General features: G+C 39.3%; 1 protein-coding gene across 1 annotated transcript in view; it reads left to right on the top strand.

Moving 5' to 3' along the window:
* The window catches only part of cdh22 (cadherin 22), a 163,092-nt gene that overhangs the window by 38,973 nt on the left and 103,407 nt on the right, over window positions 1-20,712 (top strand). Inside the window, exons 3-4 of the mRNA XM_066702633.1 lie at window positions 11,064-11,183; window positions 19,020-19,187. Of these exons, the coding sequence (XP_066558730.1) occupies window positions 11,064-11,183; window positions 19,020-19,187 (288 nt within the window). The remainder of the gene's footprint in view (window positions 1-11,063; window positions 11,184-19,019; window positions 19,188-20,712) is intronic.

Here is a 20,712-nt window from a genome sequence, read left to right as displayed (position 1 = left end):
GTATAGAGCATAAATGCAATAACAACATTGTATGTCTTTATAAAATCAATTGCATTGAGCCTCATCCCGCTTCTGAAGAGAGAAGAAAATATATTTTTTCTTTACTTTTCGTTAAATTGTTAAATTCAGCACAGACTTATTACATTAACCTATATATATATATATATATATATATATATATATACATACATATATATATATATATATATATATATATATATATATAGTGTGTGCGTGCATGCGTGCATGCGTGCGCGTGCGTGCGTGTGTGTGTAGAGCAGTGTAGCGATATACTCTCTCCCTCGCTCTCTCTCCCTCTTTCCATTTCTCTCTTGCTTTCTCTACATATACATATATGCTTTGTAGTTTGTACAAGCTGTCTTCTCCCACTTGACAGTCAATTCTCCCACTTATCAGTCAATTCTCTTACACTTTAAATTACCCCATGTCCGAATGTTGTGTGGGTCTGAAAAACACTAGCTAGCCATGCTGAAGCGCACACTCTGGATTCCTTGACGGGGAGACTGGGTGTGGTTTTGAGATTGATCAGCTATGAGACACTAAAGGAGCAAGATGGGCTGAACGGCATGCTGTTGTTTGTCACCTTTCTTAAGTCATCTTGGTTTAATGGCATGGAAGACAGTTGGGATTTCTTATCTGTTAGAATGACAACCGAGATTAGAAAAGCCTGCAAGATACACAAACTCAATGAGCTTCTCGGTACGTTTGAAAAGACGCCTGGCTGTGTTGAGAGTCTTTTTATAGAGGCTGTCATCTGAGGGTCAGAGTTACCCGTGTCGGAGCTGTAGGCCACAATAAGTGTGGAGCAATGCAGCGCTACTCATAAGATGGTCAAGGGCACTTTGTAGTTAATAATGACAGAGACCACACAAATCTCTAGGACCCATGTAAAGACTGAACACTGTGACTATCTAAAAGACCTACCTACACAGTCCCAGTTTGGAACAGGGGACACTTTGCTTGGCCTGTTTGAAGTGGTTTTGTGGCACATCCAGGATAGCATTTTAAATGACAGAACCCGAATGCACTTGTTTCCATTATGTCAGCATCCATTGGTGCAGGGGGCGTGTCCTGCAACACTGCCATGTGCTTTTGTTTATAGTGGCAGCAGATTTGTGACCTGGGTATTTAGACAAAATATTTGCTTTTAGCAGAGTGGCATTTAGCAAGCTCATACTAGGGCATTCAGTTTACTTCAGTTTCTGTGAGATGGGAAAATAAACACACACGGCGAGATACAAGACCCCGCTTGTGTGAAGGTAGTCGGGTCTGAAACAGAATATCCTAGCTGGCAATAACTATCAGATAACCCCCCCCAACAACAACAACAAAAACACACCAGTTACCAGTTCTTGATCTGCAGTTGCAGTATGCATTGTTAAACATTAAACAAGGTTATACAATTTGTTCTAGGTTCAAATAACATTTCATTATTAGACACAAGTCTTGAAAGAACATGAACAAAAAACAAAAAAACAAGAAAAACAAACATTTATATATATATATATATATATATATATATATATATATATATATATATATATATATATATATATATATATATATATATATGTTTTAAATAGTGCACATCAAAAACAATCCCAATGTTTACGCTACTTATTATAAACTGCTTTGATCAACAGGGAGTTCTGCCCAAGGGGACATGTTCAATATTACAACAAGTTCTTTATTGTTTTCAGCTAAAGATATCTATTTTTTTTCAGTGAAGTTAAGAATGCTTTGTGAATGTTATCCCGATTTCTTTTTCCTGTATCTTCTCTATTTTTGCTGTAATTCAGCCGTTACCAAATCATTGTCTTCAAATTGATTTTGAAGTCTGTCTCTATGAGGGGTGTGTTAAAAAGAGGCAGATCTCTGCCTTTCTTCACTGGTGCTATGTTCCAGATCTTTCACATTGCATAAGCGTCACACAAATTTAGCTCAGGTAAACAGAAACCAACTTACATTAAACATTATAGCAGAATCCTAATCTGGGTTATTATTATTTTTCAGGTGAATTTGAGCAGCAGGCAGACGTCACAACTTTATCTAAAGACTATCTAAAGCTTATTAATAAACTTTTTGATGCGTTTTATTTCTAGGCTTTCGGTATGTGTGTATTACCTGGACACGGGTATTTGAGAAGTCAGAGTGAATTGCATTGAGAAGAATTGATGGATAAATTCACTGTTCTTTTGGAGAGAATCACAATATTTGTGTGAAAAAAATACAAAGTCATACCTTAGAGAGAGTTCAAGTCTAAGTCTTAGTTTAGTCTTAAACGGTAGAAGTTAGATGTTGAGTCACTCTACCACATGTATATAAGGTTTAATAGAAACATCCATAGTTTATGTAAAACAAAAACCTTCTCTGTTTAGTCCAGTCCATACAAGTACTTGTATGCTAAAGTTTAGTTAGTCATCTGGTCCCAGTATCTCTGCTGGAACTTGAAGTAGCTGTCCTGTGTTGATTTTGAATGCCTCAAAATCTATAAAATCTATATATAAATCTATCCAGGCTAAATGTACTAAGTGCATTTAATCATTCTTTATATGAAATATCTTTCAATCCATTCATTTTTATTGATTCTTATTCTTTTCTTTTCAGAGCCGATGTTGTTTTTTTGTTTTTTTAATTAAGCCCAAACTTGAACAAATTCGTTATTTCAGAAAACATTGGATGATGTCAACACAGTAACACATTTAACTATATATCCAATCTCTCCATTATTTCTTCAACTGCATTTTACTTTAGAAAGAAAGCTGCTAGCACACAATTCAATTCCATCCAGTGCCAGAGTGGAAAAAAAACACAAAGATTGGGACCAAATGGAGAGGAGCATTAGTTGGTCTAGTTTGCTGCAGAGTGACTGATCCAGGTCAACAAGCTCAGAGACGCATTCAATAATCTTATCAAAGCAAAAACACTTTAGGATAGGAATTATCAGATAATCTAGGTGAAGTCTCCTTTTGCAGTGCAGGATGAATCCTTCTCTCTGGTGTTAATAGGTTCAAAATCCTCATTCTCTGGTTCCTGATTCTATTGTATTCTATGTTTCTATTCTATGTTTTTTGGGGTCTAGTTCCGATTGTCAATTTCAGTTTAAACTTTAATTGAAATGGGGCAGATGTTTGTATTTTGGTGAAATCCTTCCCACTGAAATTTATATTCTGCAATATTTTTACCTGTTCAGTGTAATTTAGATTATATGTATTAATAGGATGTGACGGGTGGTGTGGTGGTTAGTGCTGCTGCCTCACAGCTCTTGTGTCCTGGGTTTGAGTCCTGGCTCGGGGGCCTGTCTGTGTGGAGTTTACATGTTCTCCCTTTGTCTGTCTTCTCTGGGCACTCTGGTTTCCTCCCACCATCCAAAGAGATGTGGTTCAGGTTGATTGGTTACTCTAAATTGCCCTGTGTATATGTCTGCCTGTGTGTGTTGCCCAGCGATGGACTGGTGTCCTTTCCTGGGTGTATTCCTGCCTTATGCCCTATGCCTGCTGGGATCAGCTCTGGCTTCCCTGTGACCCTCACCAGCATAAGTGGTGAAGTTTTGAAGAGGGAAGTGAAGTTTAGTGTACTGAAGAGGTGAAGGAGTAGCCTCTCTAAGACATCAGCCTCAGGTGTCAAATGCTTGGCTCATCATCTCAAGCTTGATTCATCCAGAAATCAGAGGAGAACCAGGCAACACATTTGTAAAAACCTGCCAATTGAGATTGAAATGTTCTCCTTTTGATTAATTGTGCCTGACAAATGTAGGCCCTTAAGTGGCTCAAACAGTAAAAGCCTAGATTCAGTGTACAGGTTAATCCCTATTATCCAGACAGTGCTGTTTTAAATCTGGACCATCGCTGATGACTGGGCCTGGAACTCCCCATGGCTTGGGTAAGCACAAGAGGCCAAGCATCGCTGGAGTTTGGTGGGATTAAGTCAGCTATGGAGTCCTTGTGCTACAGCAGGCACCTGTGAGTTTTGTATGTATAAGACCTTCATAGATCCCACCCCCCTCTGCTATAGCTCTGCCTCTTGGGCTGTGAATTGTCAAGTTGAAAGGAAGCTGATGACTTGACCCTATAATGTCAAACACGGAATTAAGCTTCAGATCAGTATTCAGATTTTGTTTGTTTGTGTTTCTAAAATTTCTAAAATAGACAGACAATTGAACATGAAAACATAATTTAATTGCGTTCCAGACCTTTGAATGGCTTATGAGAGATGCAGTTGTGATGCAGTTCATTTTAAAGTTGCAAGTTTGATAAAAGTGGGGTAATTTACCAATTTAGGTATTGACTGGTTTTACTCAATGCTTCAGATGATGGCTCAAAAAAGCAAAGAGGAGTTGATAGGCTTCCAGCCAAGGTCATGTCTTGAGCTGCAGAATTATTGGTACTCAATCCCCTTGCTAAACCCACTGGGCTCAAACTTGACTCATCTTTAATATCTGTCACTTTATGACCAGATAGGGAATCAGAACACCGCAAGTAACTGGGAAAATAATTACTTTCATCCCTAACAGGATTTTGTTTCCCCTTGTGAGGCTATTGACATCAGACACACAAAGCCCTCTAATTCAAGCGACCAGTAACAAATGGCTTCTTACAGTATTCAAGACAACACATTACTAGAGTTGCGACTTGCAACCGCTACTCTGCTTTTAATATGAATACAATACAGTAGCATTTGCATTTATATAGTGCTTTCACTGTGAGCATCCCTAGGCACTTCAAAAAGCCAGGCTTCATGCTGATTATTACCTGAAGAAAATTAAGATAAGAAAGCAATCCCGTAAGAAAGAATGACTTCAGTGTGAAAGGCACACAGCCAGGTATACAGTGTGAACAGTTGTGTGTCTGTGTGTGCAAGTGCGTGCTATATCATTTGTTTTATATTTTCTAGGCTTCCTTTTTATTTTGTACCTGGTTTTGCTGAGCAGGAGAAAAACATTATATATATATATATATATATATATGTAAACAAAACACATAATATATAATGGTTTCAGACTACATTTGGAGAATTCCAGGAGGCTAGCTATAACCAACAAGTCTGAGTGCAAGTGTTTAATCCCAGAGACCGGGTCATTACTGGTCCCCACACCAGAGAGTAAACTTGCAGGATAGCAAGGATAGTGATGGAAGCCTTCAGACCAGTTCATTACACAATAAGCCAATCTCTTCACAGAAAGAAAACACAGATATGTCATATCAGTCTTTTGAAACGAGACAGGAAGGCAATTACTAGCCAGAAAGGGGGAAGTAGATGGGATGTATGGAATCCAGGGATTTACTAAAACCTGTTTACTGAAGTCTGCTGGGGTGGGCATCCATTAGTCCACATCTTATCTTAGTGGGTACCTGAAGCTAACAGATGGGAAGTAAAAGCTAGGGGTAATTGAGGAATCTATAAGTGAGTGGACTAGTCCATTAGTGCTAATTCTGAAACCAAATGGGACATGGAGATTTTGTAACGATTTCAGAGACTGCTGACAGATACAGCAAAAGAGAAGACAGCATGTGTCCGCCCTGAAGGGTTGTTTAGATGGCGTTGTGATACACAGCAAAAACTAAAACGCATCTTGAGAATGCTGGCACTGTTCAATGTAGCCGCTGGACAACAGGGCTCACAGCCAACCATGGGAAATATTCCACTGGTCTAACAGAGGCTAAATATCTCGGCTAAAGTGGGCAGAGGGCTGATTAGAGAACTTAATAAAGTCAATGCAATATGAAATTAGCCTCGACCTGTCAACGAGAAGCAAGAGTGGGCATTTTTAGGAGTTGTGGGGTATTATAGACCCTTTATACCGATTTTTGATCACAGACGACCCCCTTGACTGAACTACCGAGAGCTCCTTCTCCGAATATCGTGAGATGGTTAGAGGAAATGGAACAGTCTTTTCAAAACCTGGGGTCTGCCCTGCATGGGGAAGCATTGTTGAGCATACCTAATATCAAGGAACATGTTATTTTGCATACTAATGCAGCCGAGATCTGTGTTGTTTCTCAGCAGACAATTGCCCCTTAGACAGTAGAAATATGCCAGTGTTGAAAAGGAATACCTGGGAGTGAAATGAGCAGAGGACACCTTATGTTATGATCTCATGAGTCAAGAATTCACATGGTCAAAATAGATGCACCTCAGCAAAGAGAAGAATGTTTTTTGTCTTTCCAGCCCTCGTGGGTCACTTTTGTAGAGCAGATGCCTCACCATTGTAATGGTGATGGCTTAATTGGAGTGCACTGCCCCTCAGCGGGATCCACTCTTGCCTATGGTTTCAACCTGAGGGGGAGGGTATGTGGTACAGTGATAAAGGGGAGGCATGTCAGTCACTCGATTGTCAGTTACTTATTTTCATATAAGTCTCTGAGAAGAAGAAGGGTGGCTGGCTTATCTGCAGTAACTGTGTTCAGGCCTCTAGAGGGCCTCAGTCTGCAGAAACTTACTTCCACTCTTCTTCAATGCTTGGGGACTTCACCTGATAATCGGTCACAGGTGAGATCAATTACAGTGTTTAAAAGGCCTGGAAGAAGAGGTAGCTGTGTCTGGACTCCTGAGTAGAGGGTTGTGGGTTCAGTCCCAGGTGGGGGACACTGCTGTTGTACCTTTGAACAAGGCACTGTACGTAGATTATTGCAGTAAAATACCTAACTGTATGAACGGGTAATTGTAAAAACTGTAAGTCACACTGGATAAGGGCATCTGCTAAGAAATATAATAAAGTATACACAGAAAGCCTTTATCGCAGACTACATAGATCACAGCATTTTTACATCTCAGCAGAGACAGAAATTGTGTTGTGTTGAATGTTATTTTGGTCTCAAAAGTGATACAGAAACTTGAAATGACCCAAAGAAGCTGCATGCTAGGAATAACGAGACAGAAAAATGGAAGAATGGATCCGAGATGGATCCGAGAACAAACTAAAGTATATGCCATAATTGAAAGAGTGAAGATGTGAAAATGGCAATGGACTGGACACATTGTAAGACCAACGATGGACAATAGAAGCTATAGAATGGATCCCAAGACATGAACAATGGCCTATAAGAAGAGCACATCAAAGATGGGTAGATGAAATAAGATTTGCTGGAGTGACCTGGTAAAGAGACACTGTAGATTGAAACAAGTGGAAACATCTTAGGGAGGCCTTCATCCAGCATCAACAAAGGTTGATGATCATATACACTCACCTAAAGGATTATTAGGAACACCATACTAATACTGTGTTTGACCCCCTTTCGCCTTCAGAACTGCCTTAATTCTACGTGGCATTGATTCAACAAGGTGCTGAAAGCATTCTTTAGAAATGTTGGCCCATATTGATAGGATAGCATCTTGCAGTTGATGGAGATTTGTGGGATGCACATCCAGGGCACGAAGCTCCCGTTCCACCACATCCCAAAGATGCTCTATTGGGTTGAGATCTGGTGACTGTGGGGGCCAGTTTAGTACAGTGAACTCATTGTCATGTTCAAGAAACCAATTTGAAATGATTCGACCTTTGTGACATGGTGCATTATCCTGCTGGAAGTAGCCATCAGAGGATGGGTACATGGTGGTCATAAAGGGATGGACATGGTCAGAAACAATGCTCAGGTAGGCCGTGGCATTTAAACGATGCCCAATTGGCACTAAGGGGCCTAAAGTGTGCCAAGAAAACATCCCCCACACCATTACACCACCACCAGCAGCCTGCACAGTGGTAACAAGGCATGATGGATCCATGTTCTCATTCTGTTTACGCCAAATTCTGACTCTACCATCTGAATGTCTCAACAGAAATCGAGACTCATCAGACCAGGCAACATTTTTCCAGTCTTCAACTGTCCAATTTTGGTGAGCTTGTGCAAATTGTAGCCTCTTTTTCCTATTTGTAGTGGAGATGAGTGGTACCCGGTGGGGTCTTCTGCTGTTGTAGCCCATCCGCCTCAAGGTTGTACGTGTTGTGGCTTCACAAATGCTTTGCTGCATACCTCGGTTGTAACGAGTGGTTATTTCAGTCAAAGTTGCTCTTCTATCAGCTTGAATCAGTCGGCCCATTCTCCTCTGAACTCTAGCATCAACAAGGCATTTTCGCCCACAGGACTGCCGCATACTGGATGTTTTTCCCTTTTCACACCATTCTTTGTAAACCCTAGAAATTGTTGTGCGTGAAAATCCCAGTAACTGAGCAGATTGTGAAATACTCAGACCGGCCCGTCTGGCACCAACAACCATGCCACGTTCAAAATTGCTTAAATCACCTTTCTTTCCCATTCAGACATTCAGTTTGGAGTTCAGGAGATTGTCTTGACCAGGACCACACCCCTAAATGCATTGAAGCAACTGCCATGTGATTGGTTGGTTAGATAATTGCATTAATGAGAAATTGAACAGGTGTTCCTAATAATCCTTTAGGTGAGTGTATATATGTGTGTGTGTGTGTGTGTGTGCATGTGTATATGCTAATTCTGCATAATATTTACTATTTTGATTAGTGCTTCATGTCTAACTTCCTTCTTTTCTTTATTCCCCGTGGCATTTGTGCAATGTTTTTATATTCTGTTTTCATTTTTTCAGATTCAATTTTGAATGATTTATAGATGTGAAAATGTGTCTGTCTCAAGAGGGGCTTCATCAGGTGGCGCAGCTACATGGGAGTCAGTTCAGCTCACAGGTGTCACTGTTTTTCTCTCACGAAAAGCATTTCAACAAACAGAGTTATTTCAGGAGGGGAAGAGGCATCTTCCCTAAGGTATGCCTAAAGTGATCTCCAAATACAAATGCTAACTGACAATTACTTTTCTAGAAGGGGATCTGAAAACAAATTAATACATATACTTTTATCAGACTGAAATAAATAGCATCAGACTTCTCAACAATTGTGGGTTTGAGGCAAAAATCATCATCAACTAGTTTGAAATCATTTTGTCCAAAAGAAATCAAAGAGACCAATGTGAAGGATTGCTTTTGGAATTGCTAACTAGGTTTTCTTAAGAAAATAAAGAAATGTGCCGTAAAAGAAAAGTCCTTGACAAATGTGCACTGCACACATACTGATGAGAAACCTGGACCCTGCATGCAGAAGTGATACAGAATGTACAGATGACCCAACGAAGCATGGAAAGATGTATTCTCAGAATAACAAGAAGAGACTGGAAAAAATAAAACAAATTGGATGTAAGCACGAGGTGATAGTGCAAGACTGAAGAAATTAGGACTGCAATGGGCCAGACAGGAAGCAAGAGCATAGGACCATCCTGCACTGAGAACCACCAAAATGCTCCTTCAGATGTCAAGATGAAATCCAGAGATTTGCAGATTATGTTTGTGACATTGGATAGCTGGGCATTTAAGTTCTGTGAAAAATCCACAGGTTGCCTTTGTGTCTATCAGATTGAACCGTGCCTTTTTTAATCTGAAACTAGTCATGTGATAGGTCAGACAAAGTTACAGATATTTACTTATTGGATTTCGACTCAAGAAGTGCCAAATACCTTTCCTTGGGTGATTGGATCATTGCAAACAGAATGGAAAGCACACTAGGAAAGTGTGAGACAACGGTAAGCTGGAAAAGACACTGGTAACTTTATATAAAATTATATATAAATGCAGTGGTTGGAGAGGCAGATGAAGGGGAAGATGATTGAAAGTGAAAGCTGTTCCGACAATCATTCACAGACTGGGAACAGACTGATCAGTCTGCTGATGGAATGACTATCAAGCTGGTGCCACAAACAGAAGCATTATCTGTAGGTTTGTTGTTTTCTACCTAAATTAATAAATACATTCAAAAATGAGGCTCCTCTTCAAAGTCCCTGACTTTAAAGGTCTTTGGTTTCTACTTATGTCCCATGCCCCCCCAAAGTGTCACAATGTATAAAGCAATTTTGTGTTCCAAAGACAAAAAGATGTGAATTGATGCCTTGCTCTTGAAATACTCAGCCACACAGCCTTCTGATTGAAGAACAGAATAAAGCCAGGTTGTGTTAATGATGAGATCTGACACTGGCGAGAGTGAGGTTCAATTGCTTGGGGAGCTCAAGGGATGACAGCAAATACACAGGATTGTGACATGACCCTCAAATTAGCTTAATTACCTCCCTTGCTAAGAGGTAGCCAGAGAGACTTCTTCAGGAAGTCTATAGCGGTGACCTACACTACCGGACACTACCAGCTGCCAGTAATCGAGACTTCTCAGACCGTTCCTCAAGAACGCCAATATGACTCCATTCCACAGCTCTTTGACCCAGTTGCAGGTTTGACTAGATGCAATTTGTACCTGTGTAGTATGAAGGAAAACACACTCCTCTCATTGTATTCCCAGTTTGTGTGAGTGTGCTGTGAAAAAGGGGGATAAATTGTATTCAGTAATGTAATGGACCTATGCTTTTTTGACATGTGCTCAATATATTAATATGATGTATGCAACATGAGGAACTGTATCCATGTGATGACATCTTCCTGAACTGATCTAAATCCTGCAGAAGGGGATTGTGGTTTCTTTCTCTGCCATATCTATGTTTGGGGCACGAGGTGAGAACAGCAGCATTACTCACCTCTAGGCTCTTCTTTTAAAGAGAGCGCTGTTCTTGCTGTCCCAGCATTAGACTAGAATTGCTCTCTGACCCTCAAGTTTCTCTCCCACCCCTGGCATTAACATGCATCTCAAAATGGATTTAAGTTAACAGTCTGGAACAGTACAAATACCGCACTGGATGCCTGTGTTGTGCAGATTATAGAGGCAGAGAGGGTCAGTCATATAAACAGCGGGGCTGTATCTGTAGAGAGTTTTATAATTTTGAACCTGATGCTGTGTAATGAAACCATAGTTAGACCTACAGTATGTGTTCTTTCACTGTCGGAAGAGCTTAAAATTATGAACTGCCATACGTGCTAGGGATAAAAGAACACAGGAGCACAGAATGCTCTTAATCTGATTGTGATTGGTCTCCGTGTTTAAACTACCTTTGTGTGTGTGTGTGTGTATGCGTGTACGTGTATGTGTAAGAGACATGTGTAGGCATCTGGTTTTGACTGCGTTTTATTTTTAAAAATCTCTGCAGGGACGTCTGTGATGAAGGTGACAGCGTCAGACGCAGATGACCCCACATATGGCAGCAGCGCCAGGGTAGTCTACAGTGTTCTGGATGGAGAAAAAATCTTCAGTGTGGATAGCAAGACAGGTGAGGCTGTGTCCAATAATATTTATGTAAAAATACACATATAATGATGATAACCTGAAATTATGATTATCAGCGTATCAATAACTATTATTGTTATTACTGTGTTTATGCCTTTAATTTTGGGGAATATTTAAGACACTTATTCTCCACTAGTATTTATAATACAGAATATTCTGAATATACTGTATATTCCGCATTGTTAACAGCATATTCAGGATATGAAAGAGAATATTCCATTTGTGAATATTCAGAATATGGAGGTGTAATTTTCCTTTTGTATTCATAATACTAAAGGAACTTTGAGCCATGCCAACGGCATATGCTAAATATGAGTCCACAGAAAAAAGCATGCGTACAAACAGATCCTGAATTACATGTTTGTGCAATCCTCAATTTGTCTCCTCGTTAGCAATAAAGACATCAACATGCTGGTCTGCATCTACACATCACACTGGACTAAGTCCCACATATACCAGCACAATCGTAAAATGTTACATTCCATATCAGAAAAAATACAACACTTAGAAAGTCTATTCTGAATGTGTTTTTGTTGTTAAATTGTTGCTCTTGTTAGGCTACAGGAACACCTGCTGTCAACAAACTTACAAGTGAACTTCAAACACACTTGTTCTCCTCTCAGGTTTGCAGTGGGAAGCAACCTGGGCATGTTTACTTGATAGCACAATGAGAATATTCCACTTACTGTGTAAAGGCATAATCCTGAGAATGATGATGCATTTACACAGAGCATTCTGAATATATATTCCTTCCTGTATTCTGAATACAAACATTTTGAATTATTCTGCCATGTAAACGTACTAAGTTATCTCTCTAAAAGGAAATGGACGAGGGGAGATGAGATCGGGGGTTTTATTGATAGTGAGGTCTTCTGAAGGTTGTGGTTCAGTAAAGCACTTTGCTGTTTTTGCTGGATGTGTGGCCATTCTATACATGCACCACAGCTCTGCCTTCATAAAATGAGCATTCCAAGTATTGTGTAGAAGAAATATCAGCCAGGTTCTTGAACCTCTGACTCTGCTCCAATTTCTTTTTTTTTTTTAAATATATTCAGTTGTGTGATCTTGCCATCAAAGAGGTTCATTTTAATATGTAAGGCTTTGTATTAATAATGTATTATATTTTGCTTTGTGGTCTTATTCTGGTGAGTTCAGATTCAGATTGTGCTTCACAGAGCAAGAGAGGAACTCATCTTCATAGTGTTTTATACAAATAGTGATTCATTTTCCAGTTTATTTGTTAACACATAACAATTTCACCTATGCACTTCAATTGTTATATATTATTATTATTATTATTATTATTATTATTATTATTATTATTATTATTATTATTATTCCATTGAAGTTTGATATACCGAAGCATTGAAGCATAAGCCTTTTTCAGACATGAGTTCAGGTGTAAAAAGCCTGGATCTATCCCACTAGGGGCTCATCCAGTAAAAGCCTGATTCATCAAGAAGTCAGTGCGAACACACCAACCTACTTGACGAAAAGCAGGCCATACAATGAACTGACAGTTGGAATGATGCCCTTGTGGTAAATTAGTGCTGACAATTGTAGGCTTCTGAGTGGCTCAATCAGTAAAAGCCTCCATTCACAATGCAGCCTGAGGTTTCAGGGCAGGAGGATTTCCCTGCGCTGCTTCAGTTCTGGGAGTGGGCGTCTCGGCAGCACATTTTTGGAGGAGTTGTAGCGGTTAGACAAGCTGATCTGACAGTTGATAATCCCACACTGTGAGGCTCTGCGAGGAATTATTCTAAAGAGCAGTGAATGTGTAAAATGTAATAGAAAAAAATAAAATAACATAATTTAATTCCAAACCGTAAAACCATAGATTTTGGCCTAAAAAGAAACTTCTTATAGCGCATTACATACCTCTATTGATGCTCAGCAGAGAACAACAGGAGCTTTCACAATATCTCATAGGTTCTTGTGTTACAGTGTAAACATTTTAGATTCTTTTTTTTTTTTTTTGGTGTCTCCGTGGTTTAATTTGTTGTCTCTCGCGGCTGGATGATAAATGACCGTGACTCAGAAGAGTACAAAAACAAAGCCTGCCACAGGGTACTCCTTCTGCAGCTGTGTGCAGTGCATGCAGCTAAACAGAGCTGTTTAAAGGTGAACACAGCAAAGGTTAGGACTGGGGGAAGCTGCCACAGGCCCCCTTTGAGCTCTGATTTCTACATTTAAGCCCTATATGGACATCTTCATCTTAGACTGACAACAAATATTTGTGCTTAAATTGAGATGTACCACATTTTTAACTTTTTTATTTTGTGTTCGCTCAACTTTGTCTCCCAATGAATCAAATATTTGTAGTTATTGTACAAAACTACATTGAAGAGGAATATGGTTGACTGTATTCCTGTCCTCTTTCTTCTTCACTACTGCTACTTTTCTTTCTCTCTCTCCTCCTTACCTTTTTGTGCTTCATTCTCTTCTTCCTTTTCTCCCACTCACTCTCCCTGCCTCCCCCTTTCAATGGGAAAATCCTGCAGCATGTTTCCGAATTCAGACAATAGTGCAGAGATAATGAGAAAGGAGGGACTGGTGGAAAGTGGAGGTATCTGAAAGTTGTATACCCAGGAGCCTTCCTGTCAGTAATTTACCCTCCAGCATGTTTATACTGTAGACTCTCTGGGAGAATTTTTTGTTTTGTTTTTTGTTCATTGCATTAACTGGGTGCGTAGGTGTCCTTTGGACCCTCTTTGTAAACAGCAAACAATCAGCCGAACAATTCTTTGTTTCCTGTGTTCTGTTGCAATCCTTCAGAGAAAGGGGCGAAGTGGTACAGTGGATAGTTCAGTTGCCTATTGTACCCTTCCAGCTTTTGACAGAACAACCGCTTATCCTGAATTTTCTCTGGCTTGGTGTTCTTTTGGTATAACTCTTTCCTGTGGTTAGCGCAGTGCGTTTAAAGCTGTTTACAAAACCTGTATGATGTGTTTTTGATGTTCCGACAATTGGCACCTAATCTGAGTGTGTTTTGTTTTGTGTGGTTTTGATTTATGTAGCATGAGTAGCTTGGATATAATTCATTCTAGGCAGTTGTAGAAGGGGCATTGACTAGTATGCCAACAAAGTACCTGCCTTCACACTTTACAATGCAGTGTAATTCCCCCTCACTCCCTTCAGAACAAAGTTAAAAATGCTGACCCACCATGCCAGGAGTCCCTTTAAAGTGGCAAACCGCAGCAGGAAGTCTGACGCCTGCTGATTAAACTCAGTCTGTGTCTGTCCTGTGCACTGCTGGCTGTCACGGGCTGACTTTGGAGATGCTTGATTTCAGTGTAGTACCTTTTTGTATGTTTTCTAATTTGGCAGTTTAATGCATTTATGAAGCATTTATGAAACCATGCCCATAACCTTATAAAAAACGATCTACATAAGCACAAACAGTAATTGATTGTCATAATTGGTCACTTTTGGAGGTGAATTTGAATTGGTGATCTAATCTTGATTACAAAACACCAGAACAATAATTAAGCACTAAATAGGTCCTTTTTCTTTTTTATATGAGTGTCAAAAGGAAGGCTTAAATATCTCTCTCTGTATATGTGTGTATATAAATAAATGCAGAAATACAACGAATGGGCTCACGTTACCATTATAAATGCGTACAGAAAGTATGAGATACATGGGACCTAATTTTCTGCCTGTCATGCTGTCAGCTTTATCACATTTTTGTTCAATCACCTAAGTAAATCTGCAACTTTCAGCTGTAAGCGGGCTCAGTCAATTTGATTTCCTACTGAATGTCAGACACATATTTACAGAATGTCTGTTAACTTTGCTAACTTCCTGCAGCATGACTTTGTGTGCAAGGAGATGATATGTTCTCAATATATGTATTTACATATACAATCGTGTATTGTATGCACATATTTATATTTGTATATATGCCTTGCCGAGTCCTCACTGAAACTGATGTGTTGATGTTTTTTGTTTGTTGACATGTATACTACCTAAATATGATCATATTTATTGGTAACCTGTATTAACTTCAGTTCGGTTTGGTAGAAATGTGAAAAACTGAATGTACCCAAGCTCCCCAGGGCCAATGTGGAAAACCCCTGTTCTGCTGATGTGGTTGGTTTTAAGTATACAATTTAGATTTTTATAATAAATAAATCCATAAAATGTAAATTGTATCCATTTATCTTATTTATCTCCTTCACAATCCTGGAAGCCACCAATTGAACAGCTTCTGAAATTAGTTGTATTGAATCTCAGCACTTTGCACAGGGTCACTGCTAAAGTTTAACGTAAAACAATGTTCTTTTCTTTAAAAAACGAGTAAATAGTTCAGTCAGGTGGTCCAAATATTAGCTAAAGTAAAGGAACTACAGTTGGAACAAAAAGTCGAAGAGAGAGAGGCCTGTTAACGTCTCTAGTGCTGACAAAACAACTTCAATTAACAGCTAGAATGACTTTTCATTCTGCACAGTGAGATGAGCAAAGCTGGAGCAGGTGTGTCGCTGTGTAGCACCTGATTGTAATGAAATTAATTTTCACTCTGATGGCATATTAAATCTACTCTGTATTTCTTAGCTTTTCAAGCTTTTTTGAACAAATTTAACAGCAGGTTTAGACAGATTATAAAAAACAAACGACGTGTGGAAACTAAAACTTTGCAAATTGTGCTGTAATTGTCCACACAGGAAGAGTAAAGTAATCGCTATTCCTTAATGAAAGTGTTGGTAGAATATAATTTGAGCTAATTTTGCCATTGTCAGATTTGGGCAGTTTCATTGCTATTCCAGCTTCATCGGCAGCAAGAGAGGATGAGAATGAACGGAGAAATCCGGCAACCCTCTGCGTTTCTTTCTTTCTGTGTTTGTTGTGTGATGGCTGCACAGTTCCCTGCTGTTCTTTTTGACTTCGATTATATGCCACTCTAAATAACTACAAGGCTGCCGAAATGAGTTCTCAAACTTTCATGAGAGGAAATGTGATAGGGAAAGATATAGTGTTGAGGGGAAGGTGCAAAAAGCTTCTCAGACTTTTTAATATCAAGAGTGGGTAAGCTGATTAGGACTTTGCTTTGCTTTTTTTATTGGCTATTGAGCTGTCTCTCGAGCCACTGGTACTCGCTTTCATCCCTCCTGCAAAGAAGTAGATTGTGTGTTCAAAGGTGTGACACTCTTCCTTCAAATTAAATCCTGTACAATAGGAAATACTGAGTCCCATCAATTCAGAGACTGTGGACACCGCACTGATGCACACCTGTGAAATGTCACCTCTCTGCTTTGGAGCCTATAAACTGTTATCACCAGCACATCACTACAATACTTCACAGTGGCCAAGACTGAAGATCAGATCACTGGTTAATTGTTGGTTCTACATGTTTGCTATTTTGGTTGCATCTCATTTACTGTATTGTAGAATCTTGCTCTACTTTGTTCCACCTTATAACTTCCACTTGTGTGTGTGTGTGTGCGTGCGTGCGTCTGCTACCCTGTGTCTGCCCGGTCTGGTTCACTGTGATCCTAAACTGGGTGAAGTGGTTATTGAAAATTGATGGATTGATAATAATCAAACAACATTTAAATGAAAAACATCAAATTGCGAAATAGGGAATAGCTTGTTATACAAAGACTATTACCAGATATTTGTGTCAAATTATTCTGAAGTGCTGTTATGAATTAATATACATAATAAATATGTTGCATTTATTGTTGTTTTTAACAGTTTTTTTTATAAGTACCTAGTGAAACTACTTAAATAATATACATATTTATAAGGAGTGGAATATATTTAATTGATTTTCAAATCTAGTGTAGATGAGTTCTAAAGCCATTTTACAATTTTCACTTGTGTGTGCTTTTATAGAACAAGAGTGTGGGGGAAATATGTAAAGATCTCAAAATTATATTTTCAGCTGTGTGAAAATACAAAAATCTTCAGACTGTAATAAAATGATTTCTGTGCTGAGTTTTTAAAAATGAAAATAAGCAAATGTCACTTGCTGCACTGAAGGAAACAGTTTAATTTAATTAGCACATCTGATATCAATATATTCTTCATCCTAAAGGCAGGAAAGTAAGAAATCAAATTCGAACATATGTTGAGCTGAGCCGCACAAGCCAACAAAAAAAAAAGTCAATTCCAAATAAAGCATTTGATAGCAAATATAAGAAATTTTATTAAAAGTATTGATTTCTGTTATTTCTCAATCGCATAACAGGTTTTTTTCTATTCACAGTAACACTGGTATTGTCTACTAACAACATAGGTTACCTGATCAAACAAAGGTTATCTGTGATCTTAAAACAGGTCTTTAGCACCTGCAGTTTCTTTTAGTTGTAAAATCCATAGGAGATACTATACTGAATTGAAGCCTGATGGCAGATCAATGCACATAACCCAGTCAGTCTGACCTCTGTATTACAGTTCCTGGCAGGTTTTAGAGGCAGTGTGTCTGGAATAAAGATTGGAAGATGAAATGTAAAATGATACACTTGCAGCCCATGTCTGATGATGACTGCTTTTGGAAACCCCAGATCTTCTCTCTTGTTTTTCATCTTCTTCCAAATACTTCCAAAATACATTAATAACATTTTTGGTGGGACTTTACATAGTCTGGAATATATTAATTCAATATAAAATGAAAATGGATGCAACTTAACAAACTCCCTGAGGAGCATGAGCCAGAAAGGATAAAGTATTGCAAGAAATGCTCAGCTGAACAGCCATGAAATAAAGCCCTGATTTTTATCAACACCTAGGTGCTGATGTAGCATTTTTTCTTAATCATGTGTCCTTTCTGCTTCATGCACCTTAGTGGGTTTTGTACATGAAATTAAATGTAATTTATCTATAATTACTGTATTTAAATTTTTAGTTCTTAGTTCTTAGTTCTTCAGGTAATAACTTATTACTCAGTCATTAGCCAGTGTTCCCAGTCTTCAGAAATGGGTTCAAGATCAGTAAATCAGAGATATTTAAAGCCCTTTTTCACTTGAAAAAAGGATTTTAGAACATAAGAAAGTTTACAAACGAGAGGAGGCCATTCGACCCATCGTGCTCGTTTGGTGTCCATTAATAACAAAGTGATCAAGGATCCTATCCAGTCTATTTTCCCAAATGTTCAGCTTTAACCACATCGCTGGGGAGTTTGTTCCAGATTGTGATGCCTCTCTGTATGAAGAAGTGTCTCCTGTTTTCTGTCTTGAATGCCTTGAAGCCAATTTCCATTTGTGTCCCCGGGTGCGTGTGTCCCTGCTGATCTGGAAAAGCTTCTCTGGTTTGATGTGGTCGATGCCTTTCATGATTTTGAAGACTTGGATCAAGTCCCCACGTAGTCTCCTCTGTTCCAGGGTGAAAAGGTTCAGTTCCCTCAGTCTCTCAGTAGGACATTCCCTTCAGACCTGGAATAAGTCTGGTTGTTCTCCTCTGAACTGCCTCTAGAGCAGCGATATCTTTCTTGAAGTGTGGAGCCCAGAACTGTACACAGTATCCAGATGAGCTCTAACTAGTGCATTGTACAGTCTGAACATTACTTCCCTTGTTCTCAATTCTACACTTCTGTTTGCCTTTTTTATTTTATCCTGCATTCCACTGGACTGAAAATACTGTAAAGGGATTAATCAGTGTTTTTGTTTTCTTCTTCCGTGTTATACAGGAAAACTGTGAATATGTATTTGTGGTTGTATTTTCTGAACGTTTCATCTACGCTTGAAAGTAAACTTCACCTTTTCTTCTATTCTGATATTCAGAGTCCTGATATTTCAACGTCTGGCTATCTGGGCTGTAACAGTATCAAACTTATTTTGAACAGCAGCGATGACCTCTCATTCTCTGAACCCCTCCCCAGGTGTGATCCGGACTGCTGTAGCTGACCTGGACCGCGAGACGCAGGATCGCTATGAGCTGGTCGTCAAGGCAACGGACATGGCGGGCCAGATGGGCGGTCTCTCTGGCTCGACGACTGTCACCATAGTGATCACCGATGTTAATGACAATCCTCCCCGGTTTCCCCAGAGTAAGTTATTTCAGAAATTTGCTGGGCTAGGGTGGTGGGAGAGGATACAAATTATGACATTGACTAGAAATTTTGAGTTAATTTCCAGAAAAACAACACCTGCTCTTACGACCTAATTCGTTCCTGGAGAGCCGTCATGAGCTGAACTCTTATTTCCCATAGGTGCGATGTTATAAAGGACGGGTCCGTTCCTGGAAATCCATTTCATACCCCTGAAAATACCTAAACTGACTACAGAAATGGAGGAAAACTAAATAAAGCATTTTTTTTGCATTAAAACATTGGTCATAAATGTGGGGGTTTGTAAGTCGGGGGGGTGCTTGTAGATCTGAACTGTACATTTTGTTTAATATTAACTAATAATACAATTTTTGTTTAAGCAGAAGGTTTCCAGGCACCTAAGTTACCACACATTAGGTTGATTTACTAAAGCTGATATGTTATTTACTTCAATTCACAACTCAACTAAGACTTAAAAATCTCCCCTGTAAGTGTGAAGGCCTTAAAACAGCAATCCAACCACTCCGATGCAACTCTTTCTCGTTCGATGACCATTGTTATGACCCCTAACATGACAGGCTGTGTTATAGCGGGTATTCTCTGGCAGTTTTGTTTTTCTTCTCGCTTGAAGCTTTCAAAACTGCAGATGGCACTTATTCCCAAAGAAGCTTGACCTTTGGGGAAAGGAGCAGTGTTGCCATTCCACTAAAGATGGCCCTTAGAGATAGCAGGTTTTGAACGTGCTTGTTATCTCTTGTGACCCAGTCTGAACTTGAATTCACACCTTTAAAGGTGAAAAAGTGTGGGGTTAGCTTGACCCCCCATCAAAGCCGGGCTGAGTTTTGCCTATCAGAAATAATTTAGAGTGAAGACATCAAATGTGTAGTGCCTTTGTTCTCCCATCAGGCACTGGGCTGGCTTCAAAAGCTTGTCCCCCATAGAGTCTAGAAAACAACCACGTATGCAGCGTGAGTTGGGCTCTAAACAGCCTCCTGGAGCTCCCAAAGGCTCATTTTGTTTATCAACTATTACCATTACAGGAAGATTCAATAAAAATAGCGGTTTATGACATTAAAACCGCACCAACACATTGTCTCTCTCACCTGGAGGATAATTAGTTTAAATCATGTGTGACTGGAATGCATGAAGGCGTAGTGTAAAAGCATGTGTTTATAGAACTCTTTAAAACCAGTGTTTGAATATATGCTCTTGTTCACAAGAGATTTCTTTCTTAATTCCTTGTCTCTCTCTTTCATTTTTTGTGTAACCTTAGCATCTGTTTGTGGGAAAAAAGGCAGCACTAGTTATATTACAGCGGGGGGAAGACAGTCTATATCATCCATCCACATCCCCATTTCTCTCAGGTCTCTTCTTCTCTTCCTCAATTTTTCTCCGTCTCGCTGTCCACTCTCTCCCACCCTCTCTGTTAAAACCTGTTTTTAGCCTAATGCTTCTCCGATAGAGGTGATTTTTTCAAGGCAGTCTCTTGTGGCTCTTTTTCAAGTCGAGGGAGGGTTTTGGCAAT

Source organism: Amia ocellicauda, chromosome 4, assembly GCF_036373705.1.
Source record: "Amia ocellicauda isolate fAmiCal2 chromosome 4, fAmiCal2.hap1, whole genome shotgun sequence".
Lineage (NCBI taxonomy): Eukaryota > Metazoa > Chordata > Actinopteri > Amiiformes > Amiidae > Amia > Amia ocellicauda.
Note: the sequence above shows the minus strand (reverse complement) of the source record. Positions and strands in the feature narration are given on the sequence as shown.